This window comes from the organism of the source record quoted next, unplaced genomic scaffold (assembly GCF_019419815.1).
Source record: "Pyrus x bretschneideri cultivar Hongxiangsu unplaced genomic scaffold, Pyrus_bretschneideri_v1 Contig10, whole genome shotgun sequence".
Lineage (NCBI taxonomy): Eukaryota > Viridiplantae > Streptophyta > Magnoliopsida > Rosales > Rosaceae > Pyrus > Pyrus x bretschneideri.
In genome coordinates this window covers 3,612,152-3,638,780 of record NW_025999391.1, presented here as the reverse complement: position 1 = coordinate 3,638,780, position 26,629 = coordinate 3,612,152, and the positions used below count along the sequence as shown (strand labels likewise).

The 26,629-nt window shown below is 38.0% G+C and overlaps 2 protein-coding genes and 2 long non-coding RNA genes across 14 annotated transcripts in view; 2 read left to right on the top strand and 2 right to left on the bottom strand.

Annotated features, from left to right (window-relative positions):
- The first annotated feature begins 1,504 nt into the window (after positions 1 to 1,504).
- Positions 1,505 to 26,515, top strand: LOC103949494. 2 transcript variants are annotated; one of them, XR_007251367.1, is made up of 2 exons: positions 1,505 to 2,005; positions 25,875 to 26,515. It is a non-coding gene; the product is annotated as an uncharacterized LOC103949494 (long non-coding RNA). The 2 variants fall into 2 exon arrangements; XR_007251366.1 differs by lacking the exon at positions 1,505 to 2,005 and adding an exon at positions 23,794 to 25,400.
- LOC103926717 (TMV resistance protein N-like) overlaps positions 2,273 to 26,629 on the bottom strand; it is a 45,660-nt gene continuing 21,303 nt past the window's right edge. For 7 of the 8 annotated variants that reach the window (XM_048565890.1, XM_048565889.1, XM_048565888.1 and 4 more), the window contains 3 exons: positions 3,221 to 4,319; positions 2,694 to 2,939; positions 2,273 to 2,601 (listed from right to left, as the gene is read on the bottom strand). In XM_048565890.1, the coding sequence (XP_048421847.1) occupies positions 2,353 to 2,601; positions 2,694 to 2,939; positions 3,221 to 4,319 (1,594 nt within the window). In that variant the 3' untranslated portion in view covers positions 2,273 to 2,352. Of the gene's footprint in view, positions 2,602 to 2,693; positions 2,940 to 3,220; positions 4,320 to 4,460; positions 4,970 to 5,426; positions 5,708 to 26,629 lie in introns of those variants that run through there. The other variant, XM_048565909.1, reaches the window with a different exon arrangement.
- LOC125469080 lies at positions 16,649 to 19,789 on the bottom strand. The gene is made up of 2 exons (XR_007251368.1): positions 19,463 to 19,789; positions 16,649 to 16,970 (listed from the first exon to the last, which is right to left on the bottom strand). It is a non-coding gene; the product is annotated as an uncharacterized LOC125469080 (long non-coding RNA).
- LOC108866849 lies at positions 20,009 to 23,062 on the top strand. Of its 3 annotated transcripts, none has more exons than XR_007251353.1 (3): positions 20,009 to 20,309; positions 20,998 to 22,323; positions 22,927 to 23,062. XR_007251353.1 is itself a non-coding variant. In XM_048565938.1 (2 exons), exons 1-2 carry the CDS (start codon positions 20,122 to 20,124, stop codon positions 21,251 to 21,253), a joined length of 444 nt encoding a protein of 147 aa, XP_048421895.1. In that variant the 5' UTR covers positions 20,009 to 20,121; the 3' UTR covers positions 21,254 to 22,619. The 3 variants fall into 3 exon arrangements, 1 of the variants encoding a protein (XP_048421895.1); XR_007251354.1 differs by lacking the exon at positions 22,927 to 23,062 and adding an exon at positions 22,607 to 22,909; XM_048565938.1 differs by lacking the exon at positions 22,927 to 23,062 and having other exon boundaries at positions 20,998 to 22,619.

The following is a 26,629-nucleotide window of genomic DNA, read 5'->3' as shown; positions in this document are numbered from 1 at the left end:
CGTTCCTATTCTAAATATGACTGCAACAATATGATGATTATAAAAATAAGAAAAGTTTGCAACATTTAGAGAGAAATCACGATTTGAATTTCCAATCCCATATAATTCCCACCACTCAATTATATCAATAGGCAGACAAATGCAAATTTCGAATTTGTTTCTTCTAAAAGGTAGCATAACTAAGACTCCGAATCCGGTTATGCTTGCGTCCACGAGTTCCTGCCGTCGAGTACTACAAGGATACGCTAAAAAATGTTTCATACGTCTCACTATATGCTGGTCAACGAAGGTCAACAATCTCGCCTCTAGAGACATTTTCGTCAATTCGCTGCCTTAAATTTAATAAAGCCGTATAATTGGGGACGGGTTTTTACATATTGTGTGGGTCCCATTAATGCACTAATTATAGATCTTGAAAATTTATTTTAATTGATTTCTTTTTAAAATGAGACCTACAAATATCATTTAACAAAAAAAACGTATCGGTTGGAAAAAGAAAAAAATCTGACATTGTCACGTCAACTATCAAATTAACATTTGACATTTACCTTTTGACATATCCTTTGAAAAACCTTTAACGTTAACTTTTACCCCAGTCATTGTAAAGATGCTCTGACCCACCATTGACATAGTTATATTGGCTTCCTTGGAAACTCTTTTCCATGAAAAAAAAAAAAATTCCATTTTGTCACACATACCACATGAATATTGCTCAAATTTAATATCGATGTTGTAACTCCAAATTTCCAAATACAAGTTATGTCCGTACTCATAACTTACAGTTTACACGTAAGCAACTGTTCTTAGCATTTGCAAATAAGAAGGTGCAGCTATTTGTATTAAAAAATAGTTAGGAGCATATAAATTGACATGTACTTTTATAAAATTCAATAAATTTATCTCGGTTGTCGAGACATTTGCTACAATTGAGAACAAAAGAAACTCCCACAACAAAGTTGCACACTTCAATGCAGAATGGCCGGCTAACATATACAATTACAAAAAAAATGGAAGACAAGGTTGTAGCTCCAATTAAGAATGCATTACATTATTTGTCAATGTTTACCAATTACATCAATTACTAGGGCCGGTTCTTTGGTTTTGATTACTTCAAAGATCCCTAATCTTTTATTGAATGGACCTTTCCATGCACATCATGCAATACAAGAAGTTTGGGGACTAATTAAATAGCGAAAATGATGCTCAAAAGGAATCAATCCAAATGCCTTAATTGTGCCAACTAATGGAGTTATTTAAAGGGTTCATAATCATATTTTAGAATACTAATAATTGATCATCTCGTTAAAGAAGAAGAGGATGTGAAACCGACGAAAAGCAACACAACACCGTCGTGAACATGAGCTGCTTATTGGTCATGATAACTGTATATAATCTATAGGGGTGTTTAGATTATGAATTAGATTTCCTCTTTAACTAAATTTACAAAACGATGTGCAGTTGCAGTTTACAATTTGACAATATAACATATCAAATATTTGGCAAACAAATCACTATGATTTCTAAATTGTAGCTTCCTTCTCAATCTCGCATTAATTTGTACCTTTCTCTGTGTGCACGCTTTTGTATCCCCACCATGTACAAGTTGACAAATCGAAAACATAAACTTGCCAATCAACTCTGACGTCAAAATATTGGCATCTCCTTCGTGTTCTGATTTTCCTCCGAATCGGAGAAGAAAGGCAACCAAATTCCCGTTGTACGTCTTTGTTTTCTAGGGCATCGGAATCTTGGTCCTCAGAATTCGTGGTTTTCTGATTCTTACCGGCGCTCCTCAAGCGTACGGCAGCCTGAGCGCGGCGCTAAGTCCATGGTCTGATCTTCCGCGAATCGCAATCCGACGGTGGCGATGGCGTCGGCGCAGGGCCAATAATAGAATTTGGATCTCTTTGATGCATATTTCCGACGAGGCGTTTTGGATCACAATGGACAGATTAGTGGCAATGAAGCCGTCGCTTTCTTCCAGGGCTCCGGTCTCCCCAAACGGGTCCTTCTATATATATGTATACGCTTGTGATTTATGTATTATATTTGTGTAATTATAGCGGTTGATTGGGATTTGATGCTGGTGGAAATGTGTTCCGAATGAGATTGATTTTGAATTTTCAGTCTAATTGTAGTTGAAGTGGTAAATGTGAGCTCTTGGGATGTCTTAATTCTTTTATCTAAGTTGAGATTTGTATTTCGTGTTAGTATAAATGCGGAATTGATGTTCAAACGGTAGAAAATAAGTAGATGAAGGATTTATAGTTAGTGAGGTTGAGAGAGTTATGCAATCACTTATATTCAAGCAAGAAATATTTTCGTTAGCCCAAATTGATTCAGGCAACTCCTTTATACAAGGCCTTGTAAATCTAAGTATTGAATTCTTCCTGGCATCTCTGGAAGATACTTGAGACTCCTGCAGTACCCCAGATCAAGATGAGTAAGCTTCTCAAGATGTTGAAAATACAAAGGAATTTCAACCAAACTTTGACAGTGCCCGAGATTTATCTCCACAATTTTTAGACTCCCAGAGAGATTTGGAACTTCAGTTAGACAGTTAGAGTCCGACAGATCGATAACTTGCAAGTTGACAAGTATCTGCAACAAATGAAATAGAAATATAAAGAATTAATATAATTTCTACACTTGATTTTATACAAGAATTAAAATAGGCATATAATATAATATACCTGCTCTTCTTTCCAAAGCTCCTTAAATTTGCTAAATGGCATATGAATCCAGTGGATATCTCCACCACTCAAGATAACGAAGTGAATCGGGAAGGTCCAGAGAAGCGTTGAATGTGGCGTTGAATGTGTAGCACCATAGACAATTAGCAATCTTAGGTTAGACATCAGTTTGAAGTCTGCACGTTTCAATGGTCGCTCTGCAATGTAATGCCAATTAAGGACTATGGCTTCAACATTTGGAGTTTCCTGACAATAAGAAGAAAGTTTAAATGTGAATATAAACATTTGGAAAAAGAGTATTTCTGATGGTAATGATGTACAAGTGTCTTAGTCTATTAAATATCCAAGATATTTGGTTCATATTCCAAAGACTTCCTAACACAACAAAAATTCGATCAAATTCATCTTTTAACAATCTAACATATTTATTATAAATTAGTTTTACTTTGCTCTGTTAATCTAAAGTTTGTAATTTTTTTTTTCCTAAAGGAAAGAAAAGAAAAAAATTGAATGCATTTGGCTCTTACCATGTTACTCTCCAACACATGATAGACATCCTCATCAGTGAACAACCTATTCCGTTTAGAGGGATCTTTAATACATTGTTCCTGAACAATTGTCCTTCCCATTTGTTGTAGCAAATCGTGCATCTGTATGGTTTCAACTTTCCGTGTTGAATCAATTGATATGAGAGACATATCAATAAGAATTCTAATTCCGGATGGCCAAAACAATTCATGAACATGTATCATTCGTCTTACCTTATCCACACACCACCCTTTAAAAAAACATGCTATATCCAGAAATATCTCCTTCGCATTTCTATCCAATCTATCATAACTTATTCTCAACACTTCCTGGATACTTTCACTGGGATATCGTTTCATTTTGTTGAATTCATCTTCCCATTCTTCTTTGCTCTTGCAATTGAAGAACAAAGACCCCAGAATTGTAAGAGCTAAAGGAACGCCTCTGGCATAATGCACAACATTTTTTGCCGACTGCATATAATCTGTTCTACGAGTACTGTTATTCTTGAAAGCACGCGAACAGAAGAGCTGAAGAGCGTCATCTGGTTTTAATACCTTAACCTCGTAGATATTATCCTCTTCAACAGTTGGCCCAAGTGTGCCCCTATCTCTAGTTGTGATAATGATTCTACTTCCAGTGCCATATCGATCGCCAGCTAAACATTCCACTTGCATTGAACTACTCACATCGTCAAGAACAATGAGGACCCTTGTGCGGCTGAGCCTTTCTCGAACCGAAGTTGATCCTATGGGCAGAACTTCTTCCTTTAATATCACCTTAAGAAGTGTTTTTTCCAAGTGACCTAGTCCACCTGCTTGTTTTGAGTTCTCCGTAACATTCTTAAGAAAACAAGAAGCTTCGAATTTAGAAGAGTGTTTGTGAAATACAGCCTCGGCAAGGGTGGTCTTGCCAATTCCACCCATGCCCCAAATACCGACAGTGATGCAAGCGTCCTGTGGATGAATGCTTAATAGCGATTCAATCTTCTTAATGCGGCCTTCAATTCCAACAAAGCCCTTTAAATCGTAGGATGATTCACGACACAATTGGGTCCAAATATGATCGACAACTTTCTGAATTAGATCTGCCTCCGTCCTGACGTATAGATGTATATGATTAGGTAGAAAAGCAATAGTTAGCCTTAAATACGTTTTACCAAATGTTAGCTCAAATCAAATTGTCACACGTTTAAAGAAAATTTATAACTTTCGGCAAGTTAAAGAATGAGTTAGTTACCCGGATTTGTTTGAATGATCAAACCCAGATAGATTGGCTGCAGTCGACAAAGCATCCCTCCACTTGTGCACCTTGTCAATATTGTTAGCGAATCGTTTTTCAAGTTGAACAAATGCATCTGCATAACTCCCGTGTTGTTTTCGTACATCAGATGGATTGATGTCATAGAATACGGGTATAACCATCCGGCCTTCTCTGTTGTTGCATTTGAGTATATGCACAAGCTCATCCAAACACCATGTGGAAGAAGCATAGTTTTGTGAGAAAATGATCACCGAAATGGTGGATTTCTCGATTGCTTCTAGAAGGGCAGGTCCGATTTCTTCTCCTCTCTGAAGTCTGTTATCGATGTAGGTTTCAATTTTCTTCTGAAGTAAGGCAGCATGAAGATGGCTGGTAATACCAAGGCGGGTGTCCTCACCTCTGAAACTGATAAACACATCATACTTTTCTCGACGTGGGGGGTTATCAGCAGCGGATGAAGAAGAAGAAGAAGCAACGTCCATTACCTCTAGTTTTCAGATCCAGCAAAAAGATGTAGTTGCAGACAGATTAATTTTTAAATAAGGATATATAATATTATGACGTTGCAAGAATTAAGGATAATTTACTTAGAATTGGCACAAAGTTTGAATGAGAGAGAGATGAACGAAAGTAGAAAATGGGGCACATATTTTCTTTGAAACAAAACTATAATTTAAAGAAAGATATTCATATATTTGGAATCTTAATATGAACAACGTCATCTCAGCATGTAAAGGAAGACAATTGATCACGATGCAAACAAAACAAAGTGACATCCGGTGACAGGTCACCAGAGAAGAAATAACAGCAGACATAACAAAAATTAATTAGCAAATTAAATGCCAACATAACATAACAACTAAACTTATTAATTAAAAAGAAACGACAAAAAATATAGAAAGAGCCTTAAACAGTGTCAACAAACATTAAACACTGACTAACCTCTGACAAGTTACCAATTTGACAATGGCTTGTTTGTTTTCACCACCTTCAAAATAAGAAAACTTCACCTTCAAAATAATATATCCAAAACAATTAGTTTTTTTGTATCATCAGCACGAGCAGCAGCGGATGACGACGAAGAAGAAGAAGAAGGCATATCCATAACCTCTAGTTTTCAGATCCAGGAGTAGTAGTTGCAGAGAGATTAATTGTGAATAGAGGGAAAGAGAGACTGGTTCAAAATTAAGGAGGATCCAATAATGCGAGAGAGAGAGAGAGAGAGAGTAGTTCAGAAAAGAGAGAGGGGGAGAGGGAGACTAGTTCAGATTTTACTTGAAATGGTTTTTTACTAGATGCACAAAGTTTCAAAGGCTCTTCTGGAAAAGCTATGACTAAGAGATGACCAGTTACAAAAGCATAAAAAGGGGCACACAGGATGGGGCCCTCCCTTTACTTGCTTTGCCCACACGGTTTTGAGTTTTCCTTGATTAGTAAGTCACCAATTTCTTTCAAGAAATTTCCAAACAATTTCCAAGCAGTTTTAATTGAGGACATTTCTAGAATTTCCAAAAGAAAATATCTGAATTTCATGCTACAAAATCGTAGAGGGCCGAGAATGTAGTTGTTCACCAATGGAGATGGACAAGATTTGGAATCTATATTTCTGAGCACAAATAACAAATCAACTCATTAAATTATTAATGAACAATCTTTACAGTTACAAACTCAATTTGTTTGATTTCATCATAAGATATTACACAATCGTTATAACTATCAATTTCTGTTGAAAATAATGAGTTCCTTGTTTTAAGGAATGTTTTATTCCTTGTTTTAAGGAATGTTTTAAGGAATGTTTTATTCCATGTTTTAAGGAATGTTTTATTCCTTGTTTTATTCCTTGTTTTAAGGGGAATGTTTTTTTGTTTTTTCTTAGTCTTCTTCCTTATATATATCCGAACCATTGTACATTGCAATTCATGAAATATACATCACAAATTAAAGCTATAATTTCTATATGGTATCAGAGCAGGTTCATTTGTAACCTGTCTCTACAATTCTTGCTGCTGCGATTTTTTCTTTCTTTCAAAGTCTAAGCCATGACTGAAGAAAGTTCTGTCAACCATGATAAGGAAACCCGGCACAATCTCTCTCCAAACTCCTCAGACGTTGAGGTTAACACCAATCAACGTTTATGTTCAGTTCTCTTGAACGAGTTCAATTATCTTCCTTGGTCCCGAGCTGTTTCACTAGCTCTCGGAGGCAAAGGGAAGTTAGGGTTTGTAAATGGAAGCGTGGAAGCTCCAGATCGTTCTTCCTCTACATACAATGCATGGCTCTGCAAAGATCAACTTGTCATGTCCTTGCTGCTCAACACCATGGAGAAACATGTTGCTGAAATTTTTAGCTACTCCAACTCCGCCCATGATCTTTGGAAAGCTTTGCAGGATATGTATGGAAATCAAAACAACTATGCACGGGTCTTCCAATTAAAGAAGGACATTGCCAGTGCTCAACAAGAAGGGAAAGCATTTGTTCAACACCTTGGGAGTCTCAAAGCCATGTGGAATGAGTTGGATGTATATCTCCCTCATACCACAGATCCTACCATTCTCCTAAAACGAGCTGAGGAAGACAAAATTTATCAGCTGCTAGGGAGTCTGAGCTCTGAGTACGAGGACCTAAGGAGTCACATCTTGATGAGTCAAGATCTGCCTACCTTCAACAATGTTTGTGCAACTATCCAACGAGAAGAAGCAAGGAAGAAGGTTATGAATGTTGATCACAATCCTAGATTAACGGAGACTCGGGCATATGCATCAAATTACAAGAACTCAGAAGCCAAGGTATACAAGGGAAGAAACACACATCTAAAATGCAAATATTGCAATGGTGTTGGTCATGAGGAAGACAAGTGTTGGGAACTTCATCCTGAACTCAAGCCTAAGTTCAGCAAAGATGGAAGGATGATACCAAGGTCCTCACAACAATTTCAACCTCATTTCAAGGCAAAACTTGCTAATGCTCAAGCTCCTACTATCTCACAAGGATCCATGGAGTTCACTGCCAATCCATTGTCATTGATCAATGAATTTGCAGCTTACCTACAAAGTAAGGGGCACGGAGGAGGCTCACATGGTCAAGGCAATGAAGAGGGTAGTCACACAGCTATGTTGGGACAATTTGCCGGATTTCTTGCTGGAAATGAGAAAGTTCCAAAGGGAGAAGCATCAGGTATACTCAAAGCCTTTACTACTGCCCTATTAACTAGTACTGAAACAGATTGTTGGATAATTGATTCAGGCGCCACAGATCATATGACAAACAAAGTTACAAATTTACATCATTTCAAAAAATTTTCAAGCCCCTCACATGTGTCTGTTGCAAATGGAAAAAATGTCTTAGTTTTGGGAAAAGGAGAAATAAACTTACTCTCTCAAAAAACACCTTCCACTGCCCTCTATGTACCAACCTTTCCTTTTCAAATTTTGTCAATTGGAAAGATCACCAACACCCTAAACTGCCGTGCTATTTTCTCACCAAATAAAGTGATGTTTCAGGATGTTCTCACCATGAAGATGATTGGTGAAGGGGTCTTCATAAATGGCCTTTACTACCTGTGCAAGAATGCATGTTTCACTCAGGCTCTTCAAGCTCAATCAAAGTCCATAGATGAAAACCAACTTTGGCATAGAAGATTAGCTCATCCCTCTGAACTTGTCTTGTCGAAACTGTTTCCAAATTTTTGTAACCCTTATCCTACTTGTGATACTTGTCAATTTTCTAAGTTTACTAGGCTACCTTTTGGTAATTCAATGTCTAGGACAAGTAAACCTTTTGAAATGGTACACACCGATGTATGGGGACCTGCAACTGAATCAATGGAAGGTTTTAAATATTTTGTTCTATTTGTTGATGATTTCTCTCGAACAAGTTTTCTATATCTTATGAAATCAAAAAGTGAAGTCCCTACCATTTTCAAAGACTTTCACATGCATGTTAAAACGCAATTTCAATCAAACATTAAGGTTTTAAGGTCAGATAATGGCACTGAATTTCTATCCAACAATATGCTTCAATACATAAGTTCTCAGGGTATCATACATCAAACCAGCTGTGTGGGGACTCCCCAACAAAATGGAGTAGCCGAGAGGAAAAATAGAGATCTCTTGGAAAAAACTCGTGCTCTCATGGTTCACATGCACGTTCCAAAGAAATTTTGGTCGTTTGCCATCCTTACTGCCACTTATCTCATCAATCGACTTCCAAGTCGTGTGCTAGGGTTTAAATCTCCATATGAAGTTCTTAAGGGGAGGAAAATAGATTTGACACATCTCAAGGTGTTTGGTTGTGTGTGTTTTGTTCACATCCAAACCTTGAACCGTGACAAACTAGATGCCAGGGCAGCCAAGTGTGTGTTTATGGGATACTCGACCACTCAAAAGGGATACAAGTGCTTCAATCCAGTCACTAAGAAGTGCACAGTTTCAAGAGATGTGAAGTTCGAAGAAGACTATCCCTATTTTACAAGTCAGGGGGAGGATTTAGTTGACATGTTCCCACTTCCTCAAAACTTTAATTATCCGATGTTGGAAAATAGATCAGTCAGTGTAAGTCCAGATTGTGAAGAAGTTCAAACTAACCAAATTACTGCCAGTGAGAGTGAAGACGAGCCCTACTCTGATCATTCTCCGCCCTCTACAGAGTCTCAGGTGATTAAAAGAAATCCTCCTCGAATCAGAAAACCTCCAGTTAGGTTGCAGGACTATGTTACATATGCCTCACGACATCCAATCAATGAATGTATCAGCTTTAGTAAGTTCTCAACATCTCATGCTACATTTCTCAGTGAAATTGATAAGCACTATGAACCAAGAAGCTTTCAAGAAGCTTTTCTTCTCCCACAATGGAACCAAGCCATGAAAGAAGAGCTTCGTGCACTGGAAGAGAATTGCACCTGGAGCCTAGTTCAACTACCACCAGGAAAGAAGGCTGTTGGAAGTCGTTGGATTTACAAGACTAAATTCAAAGCTGATGGATCTATCGAGAGACACAAGGCTAGACTTGTTGCTCGAGGTTTCACCCAAACCTTTGGTGTAGATTATAAGGAAACATTTGCACCGGTGGCCAAGATGAACTCAGTCAGGGTTTTACTGTCAGTTGCAATCAATTGTGGGTGGTCACTCTACCAAATGGACGTGAAGAATGCTTTCCTTCACGGCGAGCTGCAGGAAGAAGTGTATATGCAACCTCCTCCAGGCTATGATGGTATTAAAGGCAACATGGTTTGTAAATTGCACAAGGCAATATACGGATTGAAACAATCACCAAGAGCTTGGTATGCCAAGCTCAGTCCTGTTCTGGAAAAGGCTGGATTCATGCGAAGTAATGCTGATTCTTCGCTATTTGTAAGAACTGGCACCAAAGGGAAGTTGGTGGTCCTCATCTATGTTGATGATCTTATCATCACTGGAGATAATACCGTGGAGATTGAGGCACTAAAACTCTCACTACATCAAGTTTTCGCTATCAAGGATTTGGGAAGGTTAAAGTATTTTTTGGGGATCGAAATGGCAACATCTTCAAAAGGACTGTTTCTACATCAACGGAAATATGTATTGGACCTCCTTCAAGAAGCAAAAATGCTTGACTGCAAGCCTGCTATCACTCCTGTTGATTGTAAACTGAAGCTCAGCATAGATGGAGAAGCCATGCATGATGTAAGCTACTATCAACGATTAGTAGGTAAGCTCATATACCTCACTATCACTCGTCCAGATATCACATATGCAGTGAGCTTGGCTAGTCAGTTCATGCACTCTCCCACTGTTGATCACCTTAACCTTGTTAAGAGAATCCTTCGTTATCTTAAGGGTTCAATTGGGCAAGGAATTACAATGCATAACAATCAGTCCACTGTCATTAGTGGCTACACAGATGCAGACTGGGCAGGTAATGCAATTGATAGGAAATCAATCACAGGCTATTGCACATTTGTTGGTGGAAACCTTGTCACATGGAAGAGTAAGAAGCAACAGGTAATTGCTCGTTCCAGCGCAGAGGCTGAGTATCGAGCCATGGCAGCCACTGCTTGTGAACTCATTTGGCTTAAAGGGCTTCTTTCAGACTTAGGGTTTCCTAGTTCTACTCCTATGACGCTTATGTGTGATAATCAGGCAGCCATGCACATTGCTGCCAATCCTGTGTTCCATGAAAGAACCAAACATATTGAAGTGGATTGTCATTTCATCAGAGCTCAAGTTCAAACGCAAATCATCCGGACCATGTTCACACGAAGCCATGATCAACTAGCAGATCTTTTTACAAAGGCACTAGCATCATCTCAGTTTCATCGGTTATTGGGCAAGCTTGGCTCAGTGAACCTCCTCGATCCAGCTTGAGGGGGAGTGTTGAAAATAATGAGTTCCTTGTTTTAAGGAATGTTTTATTCCTTGTTTTAAGGAATGTTTTAAGGAATGTTTTATTCCATGTTTTAAGGAATGTTTTATTCCTTGTTTTATTCCTTGTTTTAAGGGGAATGTTTTTTTGTTTTTTCTTAGTCTTCTTCCTTATATATATCCGAACCATTGTACATTGCAATTCATGAAATATACATCACAAATTAAAGCTATAATTTCTATAATTTCTCTACCATATTATAATCAATTCAAACAAAACGAATCTTAACAGTTCAAAGAAAACTAATGAAAATGTTAAATACATGCAGCACATGTAGAACAGAATCCCGATGATGATGACGATGATGTTGAAAACTTGAAAGAACCCAATCAACTCCATCTCTCTATTTCTTGGATCAGAGAGCAGAAAGAGAATCTGAACTACAGTCGCACCTGAGCCTAGATTAGAGTTTACTAAAGAAAAATTGAAATTGTAGTCTGTGCACAAATTTACAAAGGCTCCATGGAGGACAAAAATTGAAAATTTGGAGAAACAAGGATTAGTCACTTTCACATACTTAAAAATACTTTATAATTGATAATGCTGCTGCTTTAAAATTTTCTTCTAAATATGCTTAATTAAAAGAAAAGTTTGTCCAAAAGCATTTTCTGTAAAGCATCTTTCAATAAAATGTACGCATGTTCCAAAAAAATCATCAGAGTTAAACAATACAAAACATAAAAAATATAAAGACGAAATTGCGCACACTTTCAGCGCAGAAACAATCTGCATTCAAACGGAAGAAAGGTTATAAATATATCCCTAGCGGAGGACTTGAAAGAGTGAGGTGGAATTTCCTCCCGATGGAGGAAGTTTGCTAGTGCTAGTGGAGGACAATGGTAAATGGTCATAAAAGGGACAAATGGGATGGGACCTCCCTCTGCGCACTTAGACACGGCTAAATAAAAGAAAAAGTGGGAGGGATTGAGATAGTGGTGCGGTGGGGGTGGGGTGAGTTCCAAATTTTTGGATTAAAAATTGAAAGAGTGGGGGACGGTGGGGTCAGGTACAAACACTAGTGTTTAGAGAGAGAAGTGACCAAACCTACTTCCAAGCGCGACCCTTTCTTTTTGAGAATTTCCAGAATCATTACAAAAAATATTCGAGGAGAATTCTCATATATGATTACCACATCTATTTTTCGAGTTCAAATATTCTACATTCAAAACTTTCTTAGGCCTCTCTCATATTTTGACACTTGTTTACCACTAACTTCCCTTTAAACTCTGTTAACTCACCTAACAACACTAAAAATAAAATATAAAAATAAAAATAAATATGGAACGTGAAGAACTAGATCACCACCATCGCACCGCAACCATCCCTCTCCTCCTCCTCCTCCTCCTCTCTCTCTCTCTCTCTATCTATCTCTCTCTCTCTCTCTCTCTCTCTCTCTCTTTCACCCTTCTAATTTGAATTCCTATGTTTTGGGTGAAACCCACTTCACATTGAATATCCTTAATCCCCAACGACTTTTCTAACGAGACACTGGAGCACTGTATCCCCCTCATCACCAGCATCACCAGCCGCTTTCTCATGTTTTCTTTACTTTTAGTGTCCTTGCTCATACAGCCTAATAACAATTCGGCGCATTTATATTTGTACAAATATAGACTATAGTTGAAGCAGCTGAACTAAAGCAGAAGATCCTGAACTTTGCAGTGAATTAAGCAACCTTGTCTTCAGGTTTTAGAAGCCTAGGCTGAGAGGTGTTCCTTCCTCGGCCGTAGTTGCTCAAGTGCAAAAGTCAATAGCGCATTCGAAACAACCACAATTTCTATTTTACTCGGCCAACCGAGCTTGGTCGTGAGCTAGCACGCCCACATTCACAAGAAGGATGTAGTTAGCATAGTAGTTACTCGGCTTGCATACCATGTAGGCCTAGTAGTTTTTATGGTCAACATTTTGGCATGCCCTGTGAGACCTAGTGCAAAAACTACAAATTTTATAACTATTGAAACTCGCACTGTCAAGAAGAAAACAATGATGGGAAAAACATTGAAAATCAAACATCTACAAATCAGAAAATTGTGCTTTCAAGCGCAGAACTGGCATAGGACCCTCTAGTTGCCGTCACGCCAATCCAACAACATGCCGAGAAGTGGAAATCAATCTTGATGGCTAGAAATTAACAGCGATTGTCACATCCCAACCCGAGCTCAATGCCGCCGTAACACGATATTGCTCGCTTTGGGCCCCAACCACGCCCTCATGTTTTTGTTTCTAGGAACTCACGAGAAACTTCCCAAAGGGTCACCCATTTTGGGATTGCTCTAGCTCAAACTCACTCAACTTCGGAGTTCCTACGGAACTCAAAGCCAGTGAGCTCCCAAAAGACCTCGTGCTAATGGAGGTGGGCATGTACTGGGCGATGTGGGATCTAATAGCGAAGGCTATCGCAAAGACTACTAAGCCCGTCAATTTTTGACCTCCAGAAGGGATGGTCAAGGAAGACGAGGACAAGGACAATGAGGCCTCGGACGTCCTTCCTAAAACCTATCTAACTCCATTTCAAGATTTTGAGAGCATAAATAGTCTCTGGTGGTCAACAAAGAGAAAAAAAATTGTGGTAAGGACGAGAGTGTCAATTGGCTTATCCGATGCTTAGTGCCTGAATTTAAGAGTTAACCTAATCGAGATTAGATGATGCAAGGATCGGATTTGATAAACTTTTTGGCAATTCACCTCTTTTGGGATCTTTTGTTACTTTATTAGCTTCTTTCTTCCAATGTCCAACGGAGGTGACTTTGCTCGCGTGTTTACAATCTATCCCAAACTACCTAGACAGAATAGGAGCACCTTTTCATCTTTTCTGCTAATGTGATATGCGATCTCAACCTTTGAATCCCCGGAATAATGTTCGAACGGTGTCGCACCCTAGCGACATATGAACTATTTCACCTTGATCCTACCTTTCGTTAAACCTTTGCAATCACAAATACTTATTTCTAACGGGAAAAAGTCCTTGATGGGCGTTGGAAATTGTCTCATTGGAAATACTTTTTTTCAGACTAGCCATCGAAAATACTTTATTATCGACGCACAAGACTTGTCGTTAATAGTTAGTTTTTCATCATAAATGAATTTTCAAAATGACAAAGTTATTTTATTTTTGACATGGAAATGTGGTTGCAAATACTTATATAGTTGTCAAAATTACTTTTCAAAAGACGACATATGTTTTTTGCGATGATGGTGTTCTGACCAAACAATTGTGTTGGAAAATCATTTTCGAACAAAATAATCTATAATTATGATACAAATATCAGAACGATTAAAAGCATTCATAATGTGTGTACGTGCGAAAACAAATGGCAAATTAAAGATGATAGGGTGTATATCAGGCCTGTCCTTGTCTATGGAATGCATCAGTTTTGGATCACAATTCTATCACAATGAGATACGCTTGTAGCAAACAAAAGCAAATTAAGGTAGTTAAAATTTTTGCATATTATTGTACTAGTAAACCAGTGAAGAGAAGCAGCATCGTCCCATGTACCCCCATGCTCATATTATTGTTAAATTAATGTTTTTCTATTGTTAGTCATCATTGTGTTTTCTCCACTATGTATAGTGGAAAATGACAGCTCCTTTCCCTCCGTCCAAGCGCGTTTCTTTATTATCGCATACCGCTTTCCTCACGTTTTCACCACGCGTTTCTTTATCATTTCATTCTGCTCTCCTCACGCTTTCACCGTGCTCCAAGCCTCCCACAATGATATAAACCATTTACTTGGGATGAATTTTTAAAACTTTATGTTTTCTCATCTTTTCTTTAATCTCATCAAAAATACAAGTATATAACGAAAATAACAACCCTTATTTTTCAGTATATACTATATTAGTACATGTTAGTTCATTTGATATTGTCTTCATTTTTTATAATTTCTAGAAAAAATAAGAACAAACACAACAAAATCATGGAATGCTAAGAATGTAGTCCTACACTAATGGAGATTGCCTAAAGATTTGGAATTGTCTTTTTGAGCACAAGTGACAAATTAACCTGTTAGCGTGTTGTATGTTTATTTCTAATCTACACATGTTCTTGGGAAATTCAGCAGAGACCTGTAAGCTATTCGTGTCATGAGCAATGGCCCTTGTAATAACTAGTTTTTAGAAAAATACGTGCTTACATTTACTAAATTTTGGACATTTAATTTAAGGTGATGCACCATTATTTTGTGTTTTAGCCTTATCGAACATTGTTTTGTTGCCGACAGAGATAGCCAGACAAGAAGCAAGGCTGAAAATAGAGAAAGACAACCTCGAAAAAGAGAAAAGCTTTCTAATGGGAACTACATCGAATCAAGATAATCAAGACAGAGCAATTGAAATCACTGTCAGTGCTGTAAAGTATCAGTGTCTCAGGTTTGTAAAGGCAAGGAAATGAGGCATTTGAACTTTGAAGGGTGGCATAAAAAAAATAAAAAATAAAATAAAAAAAGCGTATAGCCTCGATTACATCTGATCTTTTTACCTGCTTAATTTTGCAAACTTCATTCTTTGTATGAATGCTCCAATCCTGTGCATCCTGACATCCTATTGCAACAAGTTAGCGTTGTTATGATTGCTTCTTAAACTCAAAACCCTCATCTCCATACCGACAGAGCTGCATGATTGTTTAATTAATTCCTCTATAATTTGTTGTAACATGCTGCAACCTCCATTGTTTCTGATTAAGGTGGTTTAAGACAATCATTTTAATCAAAATTGTGTTCGCAAACATTGTTTCGATCCATTTTGATCTCAATCTTGGTTGTGTGATTTTGTTTATACTTGGTAAATGTCTTGATTTGAACAAGAGATTTTATCATTTTGGTAAAAGTTCATTCTTGTGTGGCACAGAACTGAGCGCAATGGCGTTTTAGGATTCATACAGCTGACCTCACTTACTAGAAAAAGGCTTTGTTGTTGTTGGTAAAAGTTCATTCTTGATAATAAGAATATGAAGTTTGCGTCGCGTATGGACCTCGTAGAATAAACGCATTCGGTTGCTTGGTCACGATGAGATTGCTCAATGGTAATGTACTATGCTCTAGCTTGTGTTTGGTGAACGTATAATTGCAGGAACAGAAATTATTAAATTGGATTAACAACATATTGTGTCTTACAAGTCTCCTCTATGCGAATCCATAGGACTGTATTTGGCTGCAGACAAAAAAAAACCCCTAGAAAATAGGGAAAAACCAACTAAATCCATAGCATACCCACGTTCCTTTTTCTCCCCGAGATAATTTGCAGGTTGTCCACTTCAGTTTGGTTGTACTGTTTTTAGAGGTAGTGGGTGTTACAGTCGCATGTTAAGGAGAAAGTATAGGGACCAATAACAACAAGCCACCTAAGCATGGATTGATGGGAAGACAAGCGCATCTTGATTTAAGGTAACCGTCTGATGGGTTAATGGGCCAATCAAACGGTTGACTAGTGATGTAGTGGGAGAGGGAGGGAGTTAACAACAGTTACTCTTCATCCAAAATCCCGCCCTTTTTCAATTACTTCGGAAGTTTTCTCCCACAAAACACTCACACTCACGACTCACAACTGCAAATTCTCATAGTTCGAGTGAAAGAGAAGATCAATCGCTTCGTTCTGAAAAAATGGGCACTTCGAGCCTCGAGTTCTTGGACGTCAGACTGCTCTTTTTGCTGTCCATGTTTTGCATGGCAAGTGGTTTCGGGCAGAGGAGTCAAGACAGACGGAAGATGCCTCTTGCAGCATCACAACAAAAAAACTTGAAATTGTTAAAGCTACACGTACGATGATACGCCGAAAAAAACTTGAAATTGTGAAAGCTTTTTTTCCAAATGAAATTCCAATGAGACAAAGGATTGTGACAATTCTTTAGAATTATGGCAGGAAGAATTGCAATCATAAGATGCCACTGCAATGATTCTCATTTAATTCGTGAAACTGAAAAGTAGGAGTATAGGAATTCTTCTCTATTCTTGGACGGTCCCACAGATGGCGACAACTGTTGGAGTGGAAAAATTCGGATCCTCCAATCTTCCAACAAGTAAATCCTGCAACCGTGATGAGAAGCCCACGACACCATCTTCGCTCGCCATCAATGAGGGAGGATGGAACCTGCAAGAAAACACTCCTACGCTCAAGTCAATCTTTGTTCAAAATAATTGCAAGACATTGTAAAGCTGTCTGATACTTCCCTCTGCCCCATGCTGGTGGAGTTGTTTGGCCCTTTATAGCCATTCAAGTCCTAGGCTCCAAGCCTCACTTTCCTTATATTTCTCCATGTTCCACATTCATGTATATATTTCTCCATGTTTAGCATGCTAGTTTGCTTGTTTAGTGGAGGAATAATTTTTGGCTGCCACAAATGGTAACATAATGGTATGATCATTCATAGAATGTAGGTTTATGAAGATTTGTTGACAAGTTGTGTTTAGATTTTATATTATTGTCCCCTTGACTGCCATTGCATGTATTGAGACCAATTATTTTCTTGGTGATTTTTTTTTTTTTTTCAACCTTGGTGATTTGTGTGGTTTAATATTATATGTTATTTTTTTGGAGTATAGCGAGTTGGGAAACCTTTTCTTTTTAAATTAATATCTTTCGCTTTGTTTCATCTTACAGGTGCAGCTTGAGGGGTCTCTATTGTGGACTAAGAGTGCAGATATAGGTGGTAGTTTCAGAATTGTAGGATTAATTTGAATGCTTTTCTTGGTAACAAGAAATTTGGGGTTTTTCATGATGGCACTACCATAGTTCTGTGAAATAAAGTAAAGGAGATAACTAAAGATGGAAAATTGTACTTGTGAAATGTTTGTTGTAAAGCAATAGAAACAAATTTTTTATACATATTATCAAAGTTTATAACTACATAAGATTTATGAAAGTTTATAAAAAGTAAAGATATAAGCACTAACTGAATTATAAAAAAAATTTAACTCCCTTTAAAAATATTGTTCACAAAATTTTGGAGTTGAATCTTTCACGAAATTTGTAGGCCTTGTTCTTACGAGCGTTTATATCTTTTTTTTTTTTCTTTTTTTTTTTACATTTTTCACACTTGTAAATTAATTTCTACTAATTTTTTATTATTTTAATTCACAGGAAAAATATTATTAACGAGAGTTTGTATGGTTTTAAAAATTCAAAAGATGATATAACCATGGCAAAAGTGTAAAGGATGTGAACACGAGCGTTGTCATATTTTTTTTTTTTTCACATTTTTTGCACTCGAAAAATAATTATGAATTATTCCACATTTTTAACTTCCTTAAAACACTATTCACGAGGATTTTTATGGTTTTAAAAGCCAAACGACTACATAATCATTTCCAAAGTGTAGATCATGCAATAAGGAACGTTACCATAGTTTTTCACATTTTTCACACTTATAAATTAATTATTATGGTTTTCTTCATATAATTTGATTTTCCTACAAAATACTAAAGCACGATTAAAAATATAAAAAAATAGGACAACGTTCGTGGTTGCATCCTTTACGCTTTGATGATTACTTCATCATCATTTGAAATTTTAAAACTCTCCAGACCCTTGCGAACAATGATTTTAGGGGGAGTGATTATCAATAAAAATTCATTATAATTAACGTAAAAATGAGAAAAATGTGAAAAAATATACCAACATTCAGGACTGCATACTCTACACCCTTGCGAGGGTTAGACCGTCATTGTATTTTTTTAAACCCTCTAAACCGTTGTGAATAGTGTTTTCCCTATGACTTCAAAACAATTTAAAAAATAGTAATAATTAATTTACAAGTGTGAAAAAATACAAAAAAAAAAATATATATATATATATATATATATATATATAAACGCTCGTAATGACATGGCCTACAATTTTTACGAAGGAATTAACTCCAAAGCTCGACACAATAGTCCATAACCTTAGTGACAAACTCTAACCGCCCAATTGTCGTTTACGTTTACCCTTTAATTTTTCATCACTGGGAACCATTTTTTGGAATTTCTTTTTTGAAAACATGATCTCATAGTAAATTGGAAAAGATGAACAGTTTGGATCGTTAATATTACATTTTGATTTTTAAGGTTATACGAATATTGCTCAATGTTTATAAACTCTCTAGATATTATAGAATTGGTTCAAGCAATATTTGAACAAATTTAAATTTTTTCTAAAGGTGACATCAACGATCCCAACCGTCCATCTTTTTCATTCCACGAAAAGATTATGTTTTGAAAAAAGAAACGCCGAAAAAGGGTGCCGGTGATGAAAAACCCAAGATCCACATCCCAATCAGCAAGCTAAAATTAGCTATGCTAAAAAAATGAAATCAAACAAAAATTTACAGTTTATTTTCTAGTATTACAACTATGAAACTAGATCTTCTTCGAAATCAAATTCCACACAGACCACAAATCCTAGCAAATTTCAATTTATACATCTGTTATATGAATATACCAACGGCGAGAGAATTTGATTCCCAGAGATGGATGTCCAGAACCGCGGGACGGAAAGGAAGATTGAAACCAAATGAACAAAAATACATAAATTGAAAATTTTCCCGTAAATTACCGAGAGACCGAAAGTTTGCAATTGCAGTGGAGGGCGAGTGGTGGTTTTACCTGGCAGTGGTGGCGTGAAGGCTGACGACGGGAGTCGAGAAAACCCTGTCACGTCGTGGCTCCTATGGCCATGGAAACCATAGTCGAGGAAGTTGGACTGGGAGATGGAGAGGTATCGAGATAAGCAGAGCGAGAAAGGGAAGAGGTGAGAACGAAGAGAGAGGATGACGACGCTGGACTTGAGCTTGCGTCGGTGATGGAGACGACGACGGCGTGAACGGAATTTGAGATTTCCAGTTGTAAGGGTGCGATGTAGAGCAGAGAGTTAACAGAGAAAGACGAGAGAGGGAGGGATATCCCAAAAATTCTGAGGTTTACCCGCGAACTATACGGGCTTTTAGGACCCGAAACTCAGTTTTATTGTGAGGTGGTTTCACACTAAGCTTGCTTTGATAAATTTGTTTTCAACCGTTGCAATCAGATTCAACGGCCCAGATTTTGTACTCTCGCAAGGTCGGAAAAGTACGTCCGCAACTTAGAAATTGTGACATTACAATAGCATTTTGGTCACGAAACTTTAACGGAAAGCCCTTAATAGTGTTTGTCATGGTTTCTAAGGCATCGAAATATACGTCCCCCGAATTTGTGGTTTCCTGATCATAAATGTTCTTAGAAGCCCAAAATTGTAGCCTGAGCGCGCGGCACTCTCGATTGATTCCATGGTCTGGTCTTCTGCGAATCGCAATCCGACGGTGGCGATGGCATCGGCGCAGAACCAATCGGCAATGTGGATCTCTTCGACGAATATTTCCAACGAGCCGATTTGGACCGCAATGGCCGGATTAGTGGCAATGACGCTATGGCTTTCTTCCAAGGCTCCGGTCTCCCCAAACAGGTCCTTGCTAAGGTACTCTCTCTCTCTATGTATATATATTTGTATAGTTGGATGTGTATTGGTAGTGTGTGTGATTATAATTGTGTAATTATAGTGGGGATCGGGATTTGATGCCTGTGGAAATGTGTTCAAAATCAGATTGATTTGGAATTTTTAGTCTGATTGTAGTTGAAGTGCTTAATGTGAGCTCGAGATGTTGTTATTCTCTGATCTAAGCTGAGATTTTTATTTCGTGTAAGTATAATGCTGAATTGGTGTTCAAATGGTAGAAAATAAGTAGATGAGGGTTTTATACCACATTTAGTGAGGTTGAGATAGTTATGTTATCAGGTCATTAATTTACTTTTTGGTGTATCCGTTTGACCTTAGGTGGTAAGCAGACTTTAGAAATGTGGTATATGACCCAAGGATTGTTTATTACATTACAATTGTGTAGTACTGAAAACCTGCAGCATACAATGACTACGGAATACTTAGGATTGTAGCATACAAGGGAAATGTTGTTGGGTCATGATCATATCAACAAATAGGTTCTTGAAGCTGTATATGTGTTTTGCTAAAGGAATTTCCGAAGATAAAATGATAACCGGGGGCATAATATGTTAAATATTGATTATATGACTGCACTTTCTCGTTATCTATTTGTAACAGAAGTTTAGATCTGTTCTAGTTTCTATTGGTTGCTTATATTTATTGGCAGATATGCACATGCAGACCAGAGGGAGACTGGTTTACTTGGCCGGGCAGAGTTTTACAATGCCCTTAGACTAGACACTGTGGCACAAAGTGAGAGAGAACTTACGCTAGAAATGTTGAAGGCATCATTATATGGCCCGGCTGCAGCTAAAATACCTGCACCCAAGATAAATCTTGCAGCAACTCCTGCCCCTCAGTTCAATTCTGCTGCAGCAGCACCTGCCACCCAGGGTGGTGCTGTGACTCCGACATCCTCGTAAAATCTTGGGTTTAGGGGACCGCAAGTACCACCTCAGTATAGTTCTTTTGGAGAAGCACCTGCCACTCGGGGTGGTGCTGTCACTCCAACATCCTCCCAAAATCTTGGGTTCAGGGACCACAAATACAATCTCAGTGTAATTCTGCTCCAACAGCTCATGAGGGTGGTGCTGTTACTCTAACATCCTCCCATAATCTTGGGTTCAGGGTATTACCTCCAAGTGTGAGTGTGAACCAGAAAATTTTCATTTCTCAAGATGGCAAGTCATTTAGGTCTCCAGTGCCTCCATCTAGTCCTGATTCCCAGCCCACACAGGGTGTTGCTGCCCAAAGCTTTCCCGGGGGAGGTTCAGTGGGTGGTCCTCAACCACAAAACTCAAGCATGGTGAACGATTAGGTTAGTGGAAGGGCAGATGGTGCAACGACCTTGATACCCTCGCAAGTTGTAAACAAAAGGATCACTCCTGCAACAGAGGATGTATTTGGGCTGGAAACATCAGGGCCAACAGCTTCCCTACCAACTAGGCCACAGGCAGGTTCTAGGATCAGACCACCAGGACCACTGGCTAAGGATTCCAAACCATCAAATATATCTGGGAATGGCTATGCTCCCGACTCATCTTTTGGAGATGATGTGTTTTCTACAACCCCACCTCAACCAAAGCAGAATTTTCCTCCTGGCAGCATACCCGTCTCTTCAACCATTGCGCCAGTATTTGGTGGAACCCAGTCTTCAACTAGCCCAAGTACCCAGGTTGATGGCTAGCCTCAGCAGGCCCAGTCATTTGCAAAAGCCAACCAGCAGGCCTCAGCTCAGACTAGTGCTACTGGAGTTTCACCTAGAGCTGGGAACTCTGCTTCTAGTCAGTCCCATATATCATGGCCTAGGATGACTCAAACTGATGTTCAAAAGTACACCAATATTTTTGTGAAAGTTGACACAAACAGAGACCTGCATCTGGTATTCATCCATCAGACAAAATTGAATAAACATCTTGTAAATCAAATGCGTACAGAGGAGGTTAACTCGCTGAGCTCAAAGTTCAAAGAAGCAACCGAAGCTGATAAAAAGGTACTTTTCCCCAATTTTTTCAGCTTGAGCAGCAAAGTTATGTGTGCATGTTACTTCCTGATAAGTGTCAAATCATAACAAATATCCCAAAGACTTGGAGAAAGAAATTTTGGATGATAGTGAGCAAAATTGAATATTTCTAGGTCAAAATGTAGTTCAGCCATCAAACTCGTTTTGTATTTCATTTCTTTTTGTATGCATCTCACTTTTTCTTCATTCTTTTTTTTTGTTTAGTTTGTTGCGCGACATATAATATTTCTCCTTAATTTTGGAATGTTTCTAGTACCATTGAAGCACGGACCCCAATTTTTCTTTGCTGATCTTTGCTTGGTTCAAACAAGAACACTGAGTTTTGCCGGTGTTAGTCCAATCAGACCATTCATATTTATCGCTCATTGCAGTTCAGCCATCAAACTATTGCATATTTTTGTTGTGTCGAATGTTCAAACTATTGTTTAATTTCTAAGTTTATGATATAAAGGCAAATTTCAAGATCCGCTGGACTTGTAAATCAAGTTTTGTCCATAACTTGTGCTTTATAATGTATAAACAATACTAAGATAATAAAACCCTTGCCTGTTAATCATCTTGTTTCTTGGACAGACAAGTGAGCTATCAAAGTACATATTTGCCATAAAGTTTTTCCTAATTCTATTGGATACTGATGCTTAAGATTGTTGGATTAAAAGTCCGAATCATCTTCAGTTCCACTGGCTTCAGACCCATGATCATCACTTTCATTTGCTTCGGACTCATCACTTGATCCACTAGCTTCAGGCTCATCTCATGATCCACCACCTTCGGAATCGTCATCTTGTCTTGTTTTTTCTACTTTTGGTTCCCTCGACATGAAGACATGATAATTTGAATTTCTCAGCATCTTCGGTATACAATGGGCATATACCACAGCTTTCCACCTTCATATGGGAAGCAGAATCAGGTCATTCTTCTAAATCCACAGGGTAGAAGACAACACAGGCCTCTTTGGCAAGTTTGTAAACATCAGGGGAGCAACTTTTTCCTACCTCTTCACTTCTAAAGGCCTCATTCCACACATGCACGTGATGTTGGTTGTTCCTCGGGATAAGGTACATAGAACTGAACAGTTCATGGCATTCACCCATGAATGTGACAATGAAATTAGCTCTTACCCTCCTCAAGTCATACCGCTCATGTGAAACCTCAGAAACAACAACAGAGAGAGCGAAACCAAATAAGCCTGTTCGAAACCAATCTGGAGGAAGATCGATGTTTACTGAAGATCCCTCATTTTGATAGCTGAACCAATTTGGAATTTCTTTTCCTGGACATACAACGTTAATCTGAGGCCTGGGATTCTGAGGCAGAGTTGGGTACTTTAATGGCGCAATAGATGCCATTCGCATAACTGTAATCTGTGCTTCATCCATTATGTTGCTCCTTGAATTATTACATAGCACTGGGAGCTCTGGAAGATACTTGAGACTCCTACAGCCTCCAAGATCAAGATGAGTAAGCTTGTCAAGATGTTGAAAATACTAAGGAATTTCAACCAACCTTTCGGTCCGATTTTCGGTTTTCGATTTTTTGAACCCACCCCTATGCTTTGTCCCACCATTGACATAGTTATATTGGCTTCCTTGGAAACTCTTTTCCATGAAAAAAAAATCCATTTCGTCACACATACCACAGGAATATTGCTCAAATTTAATATCTATGTTGTAACTCCAAATTTCCAATTACAAGTTATGTTCGTACTCATAACTTACAGTTTACACGTAAGCAACCGTTCTTAGCATTTGCAAATAAGAAGGTGCAACTATTTATATTAAAAAATAGTTAGCAGCACATAAATTGACATGTACTTTTATAAAATTCGAGAAATTTGTCTCGGTGGTCGAGACATTTGCTACAACTAAGAACAAAAGAAGCTCCCACAACACAGTTGCACACTTCAATGCAGAATGGCCGGCGACATATGCCAAACTAACATATACAATTACAAAAAAATGGAAACTAGACAAGGCTGTAGCTCCAATTAAGAATGAATTACATTATTTGTCGATGTTTACCAATTACATCAATTACTAGGGCCAGTTCTTTGATTTTGATTACTTCAAAGATCCCTAATCTTTTATTGAATGGACCTTTCCATGCACATCATGCAATACGAGAAGTTTGGGGACTAATTAAATAGTAAAAATGATGCTAAAAAAGGATCAATCAAAATGCCTTAATTGTACCAACTAATAGAGTTATTTAAAGGGTTCATAATCATATTTTAGAATACTAATCATTGATCGTCTCGTTAAAGAAGAAGAGGACGTGAAACCGACGAAACGCAGCACAACACCGTCGTGGACATGAGCTGCTTATTGGTCATGATAACAGTATATAATCTATGGGGGTGTTTAGATTATGAATTAGGTTTCCTCTTTAACCGAATTTACAAAACGATGTGCAGCTGCAGTTTACAATCTGACAATATAACATATCAAATATATGGCAAACAAATCACTATGATTTCTAAATTGTAACTTCCTTCTCAATCTTGCATTAATTTGTACCTTTCTCTATGTGCATGCTTTTGTTTCCCCGTTATGTACAGGTTGACAAATCGAAAACATAGACTTGCCAATCAACTCTGATTTCTAATTGTATTTGGTGTAGTAATGCCTAATGGGCCGGGCTTATTAGAACCAGTGGCAGTTTTGAAATATCACAACAAATACAGTACCATTTTTGTAACAAAAAATCAAAACAAAACAATCGATTAACGACGGTCGCTTTTTTACCTCAAAATATTGGCATCTCCGTCGTGTTCTGATTTTCCTCCGAATCGGAGAAGAAAGGCAACCAAATTCCCTGTACGTCATCGTTTTCTAGGGCATCGAAATCTTGGTCCTCTGAATTCGTGGTTTTGTGATTCTTCCCGACGCTCCTCAAGCGTACGGCAGCCTGAGCGCGGCGCTCTCGATTGATTCCATAGTCTGATCTTCCTCGAATCGCAATCGGACGGTGGCGATGGCGTCGGCGCAGGGCCAGATTAGTGGCATTGAAGCCGTCGCTTTCTCCCAGGCTCCGGTGTCCCCAAACAGGTCCTTCTATATATATGTATATGCTTGTGGTTTATGTATAATTGGACGTGTATTATATTTGTGTAATTAATTTACTTTCTGGTAGAAAATAAGTAGATGAAGGATTTATAGTTAGTGAGGTTGAGAGAGTTATGTTATCAGGTCATTAATTTACTTTCTGGTGTATCCGTTCAACCTGAGGTGGTAAGCAGACTTTAGAAATGTGTTATATGACCCAAGGAATGACCAAGTATTGTGTATTACATTACAATTGTGTAGTAGTGAAAACCTGCAGCATAAGATGACTATGGAATAATTAGGATTGTCGCATACAGGGTAAGTGTTCTTGGGTCATGATCGTATCGACGAATGGGTTCTTGAAGCAGTATGCTCGTTTTGCTGAAGGAACTTCCGTAACAGAAGTTTCTCATTATCTTTTTGTAACAGAAGTTTGGATCTGTTCTGTTTATATTGGCTGCTTATATTTATTGGCAGACATGGGCACATGCAGACCAGAGGCAGACTGGTTTCCTTGGTCGGGCAGATTTTATACTACAGTTAGTAAGGAAAAGCAGCAGGCCAATCAGCAGACACCCAGAGTACCAGAATTGGAGAAATGTCATGTAAATCAACCGAGTACAGAGGAGGTTAACTCACTGAACTCAAGTTCAAACAAGCAACCGAAGCTGATAATAAGGTACTAGAACTTTAATGTTTCCCCAATTTTTTCATCTTGGGCAGCAAAGTTATGTGTGCATGTTACTTCCTGATAAGTTTCAAATCATAACAAATATGCCAAACTTGGAGAAAGAAATTTTGGATGCTAGAGAGAAAATTGAATATTTCTGGGTCAAAGTTCAGCCATCAAACTTGTAATGTATTGTTTGTTTTTCATTTCCTTGTGTATGCAACTCACTTTTTCTTCATTCTTTTTTTTCCTTTAGCTTTAGCGCGACGTATAATTTTTCTCCTTAATTTTGGAATGTTCCTAGTCCTATTGAAGCGAAGGCCCCTATAGTTTTATCGTTGTTACAAAATTGATGATTGTACTATTAAATTGGGGCTGTGCTTCTTTTTTTTTTCAGCCTTAATTTGCTGTAATTTTTTACCCTCTCTAATAAAATTTGTTTCGCTGATCTTTGTTTGGTTCAAACAAGAACACTGAGTTTGCCGGTGTTAGTCCAATCGGGCCATTCATATTTTTTGCTCATTATAGTTCAGCCATCGAACTATCACGTATTAATTAATGT

Excerpts from the sequence above, each read along its gene's own strand:
- LOC108866849 (XM_048565938.1), top strand. The coding sequence starts at position 20,122 with ATGGTCTGGTCTTCTGCGAATCGCAATCCGACGGTGGCGATGGCATCG. Across the intron at positions 20,310-20,997 it reads CCAAACAGGTCCTTGCTAAG|ATATGCACATGCAGACCAGA; the intron begins GTACTCTCTCTC and ends ATTTATTGGCAG.